Here is a 14,768-nt window from a genome sequence, read left to right as displayed (position 1 = left end):
GCTATCCCTGCTTTCCCTCCATCGCTGTCTAGCTAAATCCGTTATCCCCAAGGCCCTAGAGCTGCATTGTCAATTACAGTAGCCACTAGCCAAATATGCCTATTAGAATATAAATTAGTTAAAATTAAGGAAATGTAATTCTGTTAAAAATTAAGTTAAAAAGTTAAAAATTCTCTTCCTCAGTAAACAGAATTTCCCTGGCGTCCAATTCTGTTCCCTGGTGGTCCAGTTGTTGGGACTTGGCGCTTTCACTGCTGTGGCCAGGGTTCAATCACTGGTCGGGGAACTCAGACCCTGCAAGCTTCATGGCTTGGCCAAAAAAGAAAAAAATTCTGTTCCTCAGTGTCATGAGCTTCTAAGTGCTCAGTAGTCACATGGAGCTAGCGGATACTGTATTGGACAGCACAGATTTAGAACGTTTCCATCATCATGGAAAATGCTATTGGAGAGCAGTGCTTCAGAGTTTAGAGCAATTTTCCTTTCCCTGTCAACCACCCCCAGCATCTTAAAGCTCCCCCAGAGCCCAGAGAACTTAGTTCTTTTTAGGGTGGCTCAGAAGCCACCCTCTGGGGGGGAGGTAAGATGTAGGCGAGGACACCCAACACCTGATTTCCCCAGACTGTGAGAAAGAGCCCAGGCTTCAGTTTTCTTGATCTGGTCTCTTGGGTCACGACCTGAGGTATGGAAACTTGCCTCCCCCGTTCTGGGCTGTGTTTGGGGCTCTTGGTTACTGAGGGAGAAGACCTCTCTTGGTCAGTGACTAGGAAACCTTGTGTTTTAGGCTCCCCAAATTGAGCCTTGGATTCTGACGGTCCCCTCCTTCATAGGCCTCTAATTTTTCGAGGTGTCTCCACTTAATTTTCTTGCCCATGGACGTAGGCCTAGTTCACTGTGGAGACACACCCCTGGGAAAGAGACCCCTGGGACTCCCGGCCATGGGTGAACAAACCCACTACCGAGCCCAGCCGTGCTCTGGCACCAACCCCAGGAAACGCCAGGACCTAGGAGACTCAATTCTTCTGATCCTGGGCAGCTTCATCTTGCTCAACTTGGGGATCAACGTGGTGACTCTGGTCAGGGCAGGATCTGGGCAGTGGGGTTGGGGGAGCCCTGGGGTCTTGAAGGGGCTGAGGTGGGAGGGCTGCAGGGGTGTGGCCGGACAAGGGTTGGATTTCAGGGCTCACCCTGCTCCCGGCCTACCCCCTCCACTGCTTCCCTCAGCTCTGGAGGCATCTGAAGAGCTCATGCGGACACTTTTCAATCATATTTTCCCCAAAGGTGAGTGGGCGCCAGCGTGGGCTCAGGGGACGTGGGTCTGTCCCCTTTCTTCTATCCCTGCCTCGATTCTCAGCCCCTCAGGAACCCAGGCCCTGTCCCATCTCACCTTTCCCCGCAGACAAGCAAGCCAGCTGTGTAGGCAGCCATCGCATGTGCATGCGCTGCTCCGTGGATCCCAAGAACCTGTGCTCAAGAATTTCTTCCCGCTTCCGCCATCGCCCAAGCTTCCTGCTCGGGCACCCAAACCACCTTAACTCCTGGATACCAGACGCAAAAAATGAGAAGGCTTCTGGGTGCTGCTGGATGCCGCCTCAGTGTGGACGGGCTGGGGCTCCCATGGAGGCTCCACGGGGACTGTGGAAGGAGGGGGTAGTGGGAGCTGGCGAGGCCCCTCGGGTCACAGCCTTAAAGTCCCGAGCCACCTTTTACTCTAGGCAAGAGACAACTTCCAAGCTCCGCAGGATGAGCAAGGTGGACGTGCTTCCACTCCGCCTGCCCCAAGAGAGCAAGACGAAGACCCCAGACTATGACCCAGCCCAGGCCCCAGGCCGGGTCCAGACCCGCCCCCCAGTTCAGCCCCCTGCGCATGCTCCTGCCAAGGCCCAGACCTTCTCCTCAGCCCACTCCCCTCAGCACACCCCCCCCCCCCCAGGACGAGAACTGCTCCCGAGGCCATGCCCATGAGCACACTTCCGCCCAGGCCCAGGCCTTCTCCCCAGTGGACCCCACTGGGCGCACACCTGCCAAGGCCCAGAACTTCTCCTCAACCCACCCCTCTGAGCACGCCCCACCTCAGGCCCAGACTTGCTCCACGTTCCACCCCCCTGAGCACACCACCCCCAAGGCCCAGACAGAACGTGGTCCATGTGTGTCTGCCTCAGAACTCTGGGTACTCCAGAAAGGACTTGGGTACCGTCTCCAGGCCCCAAGAGGGGCATGGTCTGGTGAGCTCTGGTACAGCTGAGCAAACACTGAAGCAATGTAGTGGGGACAGTGCCAAGCCCTCCACAGGATCCATACTGGGTTACCTGGAGTTGGGGAATATGGACTGGAAGATCTCAAATGATGCCAAAGACAAATTTGTGCAGTCCAAGACCTTCCCTTACTGCAGCTTCCATCCTTGCAGTTCTGAGAAGAGAAACACGGACCCCCAGGCTCCAGTCTACCCCAAATTCCTGGTGTACTCCAAGGATGCTGCACCTTCTCAACCTTGCTTCCATTCTCCAACCAGTGCCCAGAGCTCACCATGCGCCATGCCTCCACCATGCACTCTTTCTCTGCCTCTTGTTTCTCCCGGATCCTTTGTCCTTCATCAACACAGCAACCACCAGAAGCCCTCCGCCTTAATACAACCCCCCACCTTTCCCCCAACCTCCAAGTCTCCTCCGTCTGTCCTCTCTTCCCAGGGCCCCATCCCTCCCCAGTTAGCCACGACGTCTCAAACCCCAAACCAGCCCCAATCAACTGAAGTTCATGAGAGTCTAGGCCTCAACCAAGGCTGTGTCCTCCAAAGGACCCTAGGACCTTTAAAAGACTGTAGAGTTTGCAGAAAACCAGGCCTTACCCCAAATCCAGGCCTCCACAAGAACCCTCTAGGAACTGACTCTGTCCAAGCTTTGGACCCACATCAGACCCGAAAGTTATTTAGATCTGAGGCAGTGCCTCGAAAGGAGGATGCAGGGCAGCACATACCATGGACTTCTGTCCCACCCAGTCAGAACTCCTGCTCTCCCAAGGCTCAGTTGACCTACAATGACCTGCAAACCTTCTCAGAGGTACCTGAGCTGACTGAGCTGCAATCATCCTCCCGGCGAGCAGGCAGCCAAGACTGGGTGTACCACCCCATGGATACAGTTCCTCCAGCCTGCCAGAACTATCGCCAGATGTCTACGCCTCCCAAAACCAGCTGGAAGCCCTACTGTCCTGGGTCAGGCACCCAGCTAGGGCATGGGGTCTTTGAAGCCTGCCAGAGACAGTTCAGAGCGGGCAGGGACAAGTGCGAAGCTCTGTCTCCCAGGCGCCTTCACCGAGAGACATCCAACAACTCACCGGAGACCATCAAGGAGTGGGGATATCAGGGGACAGATATGCATGAGGAATCAAGAGACAAGAGAAGTGTTCTGTGCTTGTGTGAGGACATCCACCCCAGCCCCATCCCACAGGGCCTGATGAGGACCTAAGCTATCCCTGCTTTCCCTCCATCGCTGTCTAGCTAAATCCGTTATCCCCAAGGCCCTAGAGCTGCATTGTCAATTACAGTAGCCACTAGCCAAATATGCCTATTAGAATATAAATTAGTTAAAATTAAGGAAATGTAATTCTGTTAAAAATTAAGTTAAAAAGTTAAAAATTCTCTTCCTCAGTAAACAGAATTTCCCTGGCGTCCAATTCTGTTCCCTGGTGGTCCAGTTGTTGGGACTTGGCGCTTTCACTGCTGTGGCCGGGGTTCAATCCCTGGTCGGGGAACTCAGTCCCTGCAAGCTTCATGGCTTGGCCAAAAAAGAAAAAAATTCTGTTCCTCAGTGTCATGAGCTTCTAAGTGCTCAGTAGTCACATGGAGCTAGCGGATACTGTATTGGACAGCACAGATTTAGAACGTTTCCATCATCATGGAAAATGCTATTGGAGAGCAGTGCTTCAGAGTTTAGAGCAATTTTCCTTTCCCTGTCAACCACCCCCAGCATCTTAAAGCTCCCCCAGAGCCCAGAGAACTTAGTTCTTTTTAGGGTGGCTCAGAAGCCACCCTCTGGGGGGGAGGTAAGATGTAGGCGAGGACACCCAACACCTGATTTCCCCAGACTGTGAGAAAGAGCCCAGGCTTCAGTTTTCTTGATCTGGTCTCTTGGGTCACGACCTGAGGTATGGAAACTTGCCTCCCCCGTTCTGGGCTGTGTTTGGGGCTCTTGGTTACTGAGGGAGAAGACCTCTCTTGGTCAGTGACTAGGAAACCTTGTGTTTTAGGCTCCCCAAATTGAGCCTTGGATTCTGACGGTCCCCTCCTTCATAGGCCTCTAATTTTTCGAGGTGTCTCCACTTAATTTTCTTGCCCATGGACGTAGGCCTAGTTCACTGTGGAGACACACCCCTGGGAAAGAGACCCCTGGGACTCCCGGCCATGGGTGAACAAACCCACTACCGAGCCCAGCCGTGCTCTGGCACCAACCCCAGGAAACGCCAGGACCTAGGAGACTCAATTCTTCTGATCCTGGGCAGCTTCATCTTGCTCAACTTGGGGATCAACGTGGTGACTCTGGTCAGGGCAGGATCTGGGCAGTGGGGTTGGGGGAGCCCTGGGGTCTTGAAGGGGCTGAGGTGGGAGGGCTGCAGGGGTGTGGCCGGACAAGGGTTGGATTTCAGGGCTCACCCTGCTCCCGGCCTACCCCCTCCACTGCTTCCCTCAGCTCTGGAGGCATCTGAAGAGCTCATGCGGACACTTTTCAATCATATTTTCCCCAAAGGTGAGTGGGCGCCAGCGTGGGCTCAGGGGACGTGGGTCTGTCCCCTTTCTTCTATCCCTGCCTCGATTCTCAGCCCCTCAGGAACCCAGGCCCTGTCCCATCTCACCTTTCCCCGCAGACAAGCAAGCCAGCTGTGTAGGCAGCCATCGCATGTGCATGCGCTGCTCCGTGGATCCCAAGAACCTGTGCTCAAGAATTTCTTCCCGCTTCCGCCATCGCCCAAGCTTCCTGCTCGGGCACCCAAACCACCTTAACTCCTGGATACCAGACACAAAAAATGAGAAGGCTTCTGGGTGCTGCTGGATGCCGCCTCAGTGTGGACGGGCTGGGGCTCCCATGGAGGCTCCACGGGGACTGTGGAAGGAGGGGGTAGTGGGAGCTGGCGAGGCCCCTCGGGTCACAGCCTTAAAGTCCCGAGCCACCTTTTACTCTAGGCAAGAGACAACTTCCAAGCTCCGCAGGATGAGCAAGGTGGACGTGCTTCCACTCCGCCTGCCCCAAGAGAGCAAGACGAAGACCCCAGACTATGACCCAGCCCAGGCCCCAGGCCGGGTCCAGACCCGCCCCCCAGTTCAGCCCCCTGCGCATGCTCCTGCCAAGGCCCAGACCTTCTCCTCAGCCCACTCCCCTCAGCACACCCCCCCCCCCCCCAGGACGAGAACTGCTCCCGAGGCCATGCCCATGAGCACACTTCCGCCCAGGCCCAGGCCTTCTCCCCAGTGGACCCCACTGGGCGCACACCTGCCAAGGCCCAGAACTTCTCCTCAACCCACCCCTCTGAGCACGCCCCACCTCAGGCCCAGACTTGCTCCACGTTCCACCCCCCTGAGCACACCACCCCCAAGGCCCAGACAGAACGTGGTCCATGTGTGTCTGCCTCAGAACTCTGGGTACTCCAGAAAGGACTTGGGTACCGTCTCCAGGCCCCAAGAGGGGCATGGTCTGGTGAGCTCTGGTACAGCTGAGCAAACACTGAAGCAATGTAGTGGGGACAGTGCCAAGCCCTCCACAGGATCCATACTGGGTTACCTGGAGTTGGGGAATATGGACTGGAAGATCTCAAATGATGCCAAAGACAAATTTGTGCAGTCCAAGACCTTCCCTTACTGCAGCTTCCATCCTTGCAGTTCTGAGAAGAGAAACACGGACCCCCAGGCTCCAGTCTACCCCAAATTCCTGGTGTACTCCAAGGATGCTGCACCTTCTCAACCTTGCTTCCATTCTCCAACCAGTGCCCAGAGCTCACCATGCGCCATGCCTCCACCACGCACTCTTTCTCTGCCTCTTGTTTCTCCCAGATCCTTTGTCCTTCATCAACACAGCAACCACCAGAAGCCCTCCGCCTTAATACAACCCCCCACCTTTCCCCCAACCTCCAAGTCTCCTCCGTCTGTCCTCTCTTCCCAGGGCCCCATCCCTCCCCAGTTAGCCACGACGTCCCAAACCCCAAACCAGCCCCAATCAACTGAAGTTCATGAGAGTCTAGGCCTCAACCAAGGCTGTGTCCTCCAAAGGACCCTAGGACCTTTAAAAGACTGTACAGTTTGCAGAAAACCAGGCCTTACCCCAAATCCAGGCCTCCACAAGAACCCTCTAGGAACTGACTCTGTCCAAGCTTTGGACCCACATCAGACCCGAAAGTTATTTAGATCTGAGGCAGTGCCTCGAAAGGAGGATGCAGGGCAGCACATACCATGGACTTCTGTCCCACCCAGTCAGAACTCCTGCTCTCCCAAGGCTCAGTTGACCTACAATGACCTGCAAACCTTCTCAGAGGTACCTGAGCTGACTGAGCTGCAATCATCCTCCCGGCGAGCAGGCAGCCAAGACTGGGTGTACCACCCCATGGATACAGTTCCTCCAGCCTGCCAGAACTATCGCCAGATGTCTATGCCTCCCAAGACCAGCTGGAAGCCCTACTGTCCTGGGTCAGGCACCCAGCTAGGGCATGGGGTCTTTGACGCGTGCCAGAGACAGTTCAGAGCGGGCAGGGACAAGTGCGAAGCTCTGTCTCCCAGGCGCCTTCACCGAGAGACATCCAACAACTCACCGGAGACCATCAAGGAGTGGGGATATCAGGGGACAGATATGCATGAGGAATCAAGAGACAAGAGAAGTGTTCTGTGCTTGTGTGAGGACATCCACCCCAGCCCCATCCCACAGGGCCTGATGAGGACCTAAGCTATCCCTGCTTTCCCTCCATCGCTGTCTAGCTAAATCCGTTATCCCCAAGGCCCTAGAGCTGCATTGTCAATTACAGTAGCCACTAGCCAAATATGCCTATTAGAATATAAATTAGTTAAAATTAAGGAAATGTAATTCTGTTAAAAATTAAGTTAAAAAGTTAAAAATTCTCTTCCTCAGTAAACAGAATTTCCCTGGCGTCCAATTCTGTTCCCTGGTGGTCCAGTTGTTGGGACTTGGCGCTTTCACTGCTGTGGCCGGGGTTCAATCCCTGGTCGGGGAACTCAGTCCCTGCAAGCTTCATGGCTTGGCCAAAAAAGAAAAAAATTCTGTTCCTCAGTGTCATGAGCTTCTAAGTGCTCAGTAGTCACATGGAGCTAGCGGATACTGTATTGGACAGCACAGATTTAGAACGTTTCCATCATCATGGAAAATGCTATTGGAGAGCAGTGCTTCAGAGTTTAGAGCAATTTTCCTTTCCCTGTCAACCACCCCCAGCATCTTAAAGCTCCCCCAGAGCCCAGAGAACTTAGTTCTTTTTAGGGTGGCTCAGAAGCCACCCTCTGGGGGGGAGGTAAGATGTAGGCGAGGACACCCAACACCTGATTTCCCCAGACTGTGAGAAAGAGCCCAGGCTTCAGTTTTCTTGATCTGGTCTCTTGGGTCACGACCTGAGGTATGGAAACTTGCCTCCCCCGTTCTGGGCTGTGTTTGGGGCTCTTGGTTACTGAGGGAGAAGACCTCTCTTGGTCAGTGACTAGGAAACCTTGTGTTTTAGGCTCCCCAAATTGAGCCTTGGATTCTGACGGTCCCCTCCTTCATAGGCCTCTAATTTTTCGAGGTGTCTCCACTTAATTTTCTTGCCCATGGACGTAGGCCTAGTTCACTGTGGAGACACACCCCTGGGAAAGAGACCCCTGGGACTCCCGGCCATGGGTGAACAAACCCACTACCGAGCCCAGCCGTGCTCTGGCACCAACCCCAGGAAACGCCAGGACCTAGGAGACTCAATTCTTCTGATCCTGGGCAGCTTCATCTTGCTCAACTTGGGGATCAACGTGGTGACTCTGGTCAGGGCAGGATCTGGGCAGTGGGGTTGGGGGAGCCCTGGGGTCTTGAAGGGGCTGAGGTGGGAGGGCTGCAGGGGTGTGGCCGGACAAGGGTTGGATTTCAGGGCTCACCCTGCTCCCGGCCTACCCCCTCCACTGCTTCCCTCAGCTCTGGAGGCATCTGAAGAGCTCATGCGGACACTTTTCAATCATATTTTCCCCAAAGGTGAGTGGGCGCCAGCGTGGGCTCAGGGGACGTGGGTCTGTCCCCTTTCTTCTATCCCTGCCTCGATTCTCAGCCCCTCAGGAACCCAGGCCCTGTCCCATCTCACCTTTCCCCGCAGACAAGCAAGCCAGCTGTGTAGGCAGCCATCGCATGTGCATGCGCTGCTCCGTGGATCCCAAGAACCTGTGCTCAAGAATTTCTTCCCGCTTCCGCCATCGCCCAAGCTTCCTGCTCGGGCACCCAAACCACCTTAACTCCTGGATACCAGACACAAAAAATGAGAAGGCTTCTGGGTGCTGCTGGATGCCGCCTCAGTGTGGACGGGCTGGGGCTCCCATGGAGGCTCCACGGGGACTGTGGAAGGAGGGGGTAGTGGGAGCTGGCGAGGCCCCTCGGGTCACAGCCTTAAAGTCCCGAGCCACCTTTTACTCTAGGCAAGAGACAACTTCCAAGCTCCGCAGGATGAGCAAGGTGGACGTGCTTCCACTCCGCCTGCCCCAAGAGAGCAAGACGAAGACCCCAGACTATGACCCAGCCCAGGCCCCAGGCCGGGTCCAGACCCGCCCCCCAGTTCAGCCCCCTGCGCATGCTCCTGCCAAGGCCCAGACCTTCTCCTCAGCCCACTCCCCTCAGCACACCCCCCCCCCCCCAGGACGAGAACTGCTCCCGAGGCCATGCCCATGAGCACACTTCCGCCCAGGCCCAGGCCTTCTCCCCAGTGGACCCCACTGGGCGCACACCTGCCAAGGCCCAGAACTTCTCCTCAACCCAGCCCTCTGAGCACGCCCCACCTCAGGCCCAGACTTGCTCCACGTTCCACCCCCCTGAGCACACCACCCCCAAGGCCCAGACAGAACGTGGTCCATGTGTGTCTGCCTCAGAACTCTGGGTACTCCAGAAAGGACTTGGGTACCGTCTCCAGGCCCCAAGAGGGGCATGGTCTGGTGAGCTCTGGTACAGCTGAGCAAACACTGAAGCAATGTAGTGGGGACAGTGCCAAGCCCTCCACAGGATCCATACTGGGTTACCTGGAGTTGGGGAATATGGACTGGAAGATCTCAAATGATGCCAAAGACAAATTTGTGCAGTCCAAGACCTTCCCTTACTGCAGCTTCCATCCTTGCAGTTCTGAGAAGAGAAACACGGACCCCCAGGCTCCAGTCTACCCCAAATTCCTGGTGTACTCCAAGGATGCTGCACCTTCTCAACCTTGCTTCCATTCTCCAACCAGTGCCCAGAGCTCACCATGCGCCATGCCTCCACCATGCACTCTTTCTCTGCCTCTTGTTTCTCCCGGATCCTTTGTCCTTCATCAACACAGCAACCACCAGAAGCCCTCCGCCTTAATACAACCCCCCACCTTTCCCCCAACCTCCAAGTCTCCTCCGTCTGTCCTCTCTTCCCAGGGCCCCATCCCTCCCCAGTTAGCCACGACGTCTCAAACCCCAAACCAGCCCCAATCAACTGAAGTTCATGAGAGTCTAGGCCTCAACCAAGGCTGTGTCCTCCAAAGGACCCTAGGACCTTTAAAAGACTGTACAGTTTGCAGAAAACCAGGCCTTACCCCAAATCCAGGCCTCCACAAGAACCCTCTAGGAACTGACTCTGTCCAAGCTTTGGACCCACATCAGACCCGAAAGTTATTTAGATCTGAGGCAGTGCCTCGAAAGGAGGATGCAGGGCAGCACATACCATGGACTTCTGTCCCACCCAGTCAGAACTCCTGCTCTCCCAAGGCTCAGTTGACCTACAATGACCTGCAAACCTTCTCAGAGGTACCTGAGCTGACTGAGCTGCAATCATCCTCCCGGCGAGCAGGCAGCCAAGACTGGGTGTACCACCCCATGGATACAGTTCCTCCAGCCTGCCAGAACTATCGCCAGATGTCTACGCCTCCCAAAACCAGCTGGAAGCCCTACTGTCCTGGGTCAGGCACCCAGCTAGGGCATGGGGTCTTTGAAGCCTGCCAGGGACAGTTCAGAGCGGGCAGGGACAAGTGCGAAGCTCTGTCTCCCAGGCGCCTTCACCGAGAGACATCCAACAACTCACCGGAGACCATCAAGGAGTGGGGATATCAGGGGACAGATATGCATGAGGAATCAAGAGACAAGAGAAGTGTTCTGTGCTTGTGTGAGGACATCCACCCCAGCCCCATCCCACAGGGCCTGATGAGGACCTAAGCTATCCCTGCTTTCCCTCCATCGCTGTCTAGCTAAATCCGTTATCCCCAAGGCCCTAGAGCTGCATTGTCAATTACAGTAGCCACTAGCCAAATATGCCTATTAGAATATAAATTAGTTAAAATTAAGGAAATGTAATTCTGTTAAAAATTAAGTTAAAAAGTTAAAAATTCTCTTCCTCAGTAAACAGAATTTCCCTGGCGTCCAATTCTGTTCCCTGGTGGTCCAGTTGTTGGGACTTGGCGCTTTCACTGCTGTGGCCGGGGTTCAATCCCTGGTCGGGGAACTCAGTCCCTGCAAGCTTCATGGCTTGGCCAAAAAAGAAAAAAATTCTGTTCCTCAGTGTCATGAGCTTCTAAGTGCTCAGTAGTCACATGGAGCTAGCGGATACTGTATTGGACAGCACAGATTTAGAACGTTTCCATCATCATGGAAAATGCTATTGGAGAGCAGTGCTTCAGAGTTTAGAGCAATTTTCCTTTCCCTGTCAACCACCCCCAGCATCTTAAAGCTCCCCCAGAGCCCAGAGAACTTAGTTCTTTTTAGGGTGGCTCAGAAGCCACCCTCTGGGGAGGAGGTAAGATGTAGGCGAGGACACCCAACACCTGATTTCCCCAGACTGTGAGAAAGAGCCCAGGCTTCAGTTTTCTTGATCTGGTCTCTTGGGTCACGACCTGAGGCATGGAAACTTGCTTCCCCCGTTCTGGGCTGTGTTTGGGGCTCTTGGTTACTGAGGGAGAAGACCTCTCTTGGTCAGTGACTAGGAAACCTTGTGTTTTAGGCTCCCCAAATTGAGCCTTGGATTCTGACGGTCCCCTCCTTCATAGGCCTCTAATTTTTCGAGGTGTCTCCACTTAATTTTCTTGCCCATGGACGTAGGCCTAGTTCACTGTGGAGACACACCCCTGGGAAAGAGACCCCTGGGACTCCCGGCCATGGGTGAACAAACCCACTACCGAGCCCAGCCGTGCTCTGGCACCAACCCCAGGAAACGCCAGGACCTAGGAGACTCAATTCTTCTGATCCTGGGCAGCTTCATCTTGCTCAACTTGGGGATCAACGTGGTGACTCTGGTCAGGGCAGGATCTGGGCAGTGGGGTTGGGGGAGCCCTGGGGTCTTGAAGGGGCTGAGGTGGGAGGGCTGCAGGGGTGTGGCCGGACAAGGGTTGGATTTCAGGGCTCACCCTGCTCCCGGCCTACCCCCTCCCCTGCTTCCCTCAGCTCTGGAGGCATCTGAAGAGCTCATGCGGACACTTTTCAATCATATTTTCCCCAAAGGTGAGTGGGCGCCAGCGTGGGCTCAGGGGACGTGGGTCTGTCCCCTTTCTTCTATCCCTGCCTCGATTCTCAGCCCCTTAGGAACCCAGGCCCTGTCCCATCTCGCCTTTCCCCGCAGACAAGCAAGCCAGCTGTGTAGGCAGCCATCGCATGTGCATGCGCTGCTCCGTGGATCCCAAGAACCTGTGCTCAAGAATTTCTTCCCGCTTCCGCCATCGCCCAAGCTTCCTGCTCGGGCACCCAAACCACCTTGACTCCTGGATACCAGTCACAAAACATAAGAAGGCTTCTGGGTGCTGCTGGATGCCGCCTCAGTGTGGACGGGCTGGGGCTCCCATGGAGGCTCCACGGGGACTGTGGAAGGAGGGGGTAGTGGGAGCTGGCGAGGCCCCTCGGGTCACAGCCTTAAAGTCCCGAGCCACCTTTTACTCTAGGCAAGAGACAACTTCCAAGCTCCGCAGGATGAGCAAGGTGGACGTGCTTCCACTCCGCCTGCCCCAAGAGAGCAAGATGAAGACCCCAGACTATGACCCAGCCCAGGCCCCAGGCCGGGTCCAGACCCGCCCCCCAGTTCAGCCCCCTGCGCATGCTCCTGCCAAGGCCCAGACCTTCTCCTCAGCCCACTCCCCTCAGCACACCCCCCCCCCCCCAGGACGAGAACTGCTCCCGAGGCCATGCCCATGAGCACACTTCCGCCCAGGCCCAGGCCTTCTCCCCAGTGGACCCCACTGGGCGCACACCTGCCAAGGCCCAGAACTTCTCCTCAACCCAGCCCTCTGAGCACGCCCCACCTCAGGCCCAGACTTGCTCCACGTTCCACCCCCCTGAGCACACCACCCCCAAGGCCCAGACAGAACGTGGTCCATGTGTGTCTGCCTCAGAACTCTGGGTACTCCAGAAAGGACTTGGGTACCGTCTCCAGGCCCCAAGAGGGGCATGGTCTGGTGAGCTCTGGTACAGCTGAGCAAACACTGAAGCAATGTAGTGGGGACAGTGCCAAGCCCTCCACAGGATCCATACTGGGTTACCTGGAGTTGGGGAATATGGACTGGAAGATCTCAAATGATGCCAAAGACAAATTTGTGCAGTCCAAGACCTTCCCTTACTGCAGCTTCCATCCTTGCAGTTCTGAGAAGAGAAACACGGACCCCCAGGCTCCAGTCTACCCCAAATTCCTGGTGTACTCCAAGGATGCTGCACCTTCTCAACCTTGCTTCCATTCTCCAACCAGTGCCCAGAGCTCACCATGCGCCATGCCTCCACCATGCACTCTTTCTCTGCCTCTTGTTTCTCCCGGATCCTTTGTCCTTCATCAACACAGCAACCACCAGAAGCCCTCCGCCTTAATACAACCCCCCACCTTTCCCCCAACCTCCAAGTCTCCTCCGTCTGTCCTCTCTTCCCAGGGCCCCATCCCTCCCCAGTTAGCCACGACGTCTCAAACCCCAAACCAGCCCCAATCAACTGAAGTTCATGAGAGTCTAGGCCTCAACCAAGGCTGTGTCCTCCAAAGGACCCTAGGACCTTTAAAAGACTGTACAGTTTGCAGAAAACCAGGCCTTACCCCAAATCCAGGCCTCCACAAGAACCCTCTAGGAACTGACTCTGTCCAAGCTTTGGACCCACATCAGACCCGAAAGTTATTTAGATCTGAGGCAGTGCCTCGAAAGGAGGATGCAGGGCAGCACATACCATGGACTTCTGTCCCACCCAGTCAGAACTCCTGCTCTCCCAAGGCTCAGTTGACCTACAATGACCTGCAAACCTTCTCAGAGGTACCTGAGCTGACTGAGCTGCAATCATCCTCCCGGCGAGCAGGCAGCCAAGACTGGGTGTACCACCCCATGGATACAGTTCCTCCAGCCTGCCAGAACTATCGCCAGATGTCTACGCCTCCCAAAACCAGCTGGAAGCCCTACTGTCCTGGGTCAGGCACCCAGCTAGGGCATGGGGTCTTTGAAGCCTGCCAGGGACAGTTCAGAGCGGGCAGGGACAAGTGCGAAGCTCTGTCTCCCAGGCGCCTTCACCGAGAGACATCCAACAACTCACCGGAGACCATCAAGGAGTGGGGATATCAGGGGACAGATATGCATGAGGAATCAAGAGACAAGAGAAGTGTTCTGTGCTTGTGTGAGGACATCCACCCCAGCCCCATCCCACAGGGCCTGATGAGGACCTAAGCTATCCCTGCTTTCCCTCCATCGCTGTCTAGCTAAATCCGTTATCCCCAAGGCCCTAGAGCTGCATTGTCAATTACAGTAGCCACTAGCCAAATATGCCTATTAGAATATAAATTAGTTAAAATTAAGGAAATGTAATTCTGTTAAAAATTAAGTTAAAAAGTTAAAAATTCTCTTCCTCAGTAAACAGAATTTCCCTGGCGTCCAATTCTGTTCCCTGGTGGTCCAGTTGTTGGGACTTGGCGCTTTCACTGCTGTGGCCGGGGTTCAATCCCTGGTCGGGGAACTCAGTCCCTGCAAGCTTCATGGCTTGGCCAAAAAAGAAAAAAATTCTGTTCCTCAGTGTCATGAGCTTCTAAGTGCTCAGTAGTCACATGGAGCTAGCGGATACTGTATTGGACAGCACAGATTTAGAACGTTTCCATCATCATGGAAAATGCTATTGGAGAGCAGTGCTTCAGAGTTTAGAGCAATTTTCCTTTCCCTGTCAACCACCCCCAGCATCTTAAAGCTCCCCCAGAGCCCAGAGAACTTAGTTCTTTTTAGGGTGGCTCAGAAGCCACCCTCTGGGGAGGAGGTAAGATGTAGGCGAGGACACCCAACACCTGATTTCCCCAGACTGTGAGAAAGAGCCCAGGCTTCAGTTTTCTTGATCTGGTCTCTTGGGTCACGACCTGAGGCATGGAAACTTGCTTCCCCCGTTCTGGGCTGTGTTTGGGGCTCTTGGTTACTGAGGGAGAAGACCTCTCTTGGTCAGTGACTAGGAAACCTTGTGTTTTAGGCTCCCCAAATTGAGCCTTGGATTCTGACGGTCCCCTCCTTCATAGGCCTCTAATTTTTCGAGGTGTCTCCACTTAATTTTCTTGCCCATGGACGTAGGCCTAGTTCACTGTGGAGACACACCCCTGGGAAAGAGACCCCTGGGACTCCCGGCC

At 55.1% G+C, this 14,768-nt stretch overlaps 1 protein-coding gene across 1 annotated transcript; it reads left to right on the top strand.

The window, feature by feature from the left end:
• Positions 1 to 7,852: 7,852 nt before the first annotated feature.
• On the top strand, positions 7,853 to 10,375 carry LOC309649983 (uncharacterized protein SPEM3-like; the record flags this gene model as incomplete). The annotated part of the gene is given in 6 exon segments (XM_082440691.1): positions 7,853 to 7,990; positions 8,139 to 8,160; positions 8,163 to 8,195; positions 8,314 to 8,747; positions 8,848 to 8,991; positions 9,077 to 10,375. Coding segments are annotated over 6 exon segments (2,070 nt in total).
• Between the last annotated feature and the right edge of the window lie 4,393 nt (positions 10,376 to 14,768).

This window comes from Balaenoptera physalus (assembly GCF_965194825.1).
Source record: "Balaenoptera physalus genome assembly, chromosome: 20".
Taxonomy (NCBI): Eukaryota; Metazoa; Chordata; class Mammalia; order Artiodactyla; family Balaenopteridae; genus Balaenoptera; species Balaenoptera physalus.
Note: the sequence above shows the minus strand (reverse complement) of the source record. Positions and strands in the feature narration are given on the sequence as shown.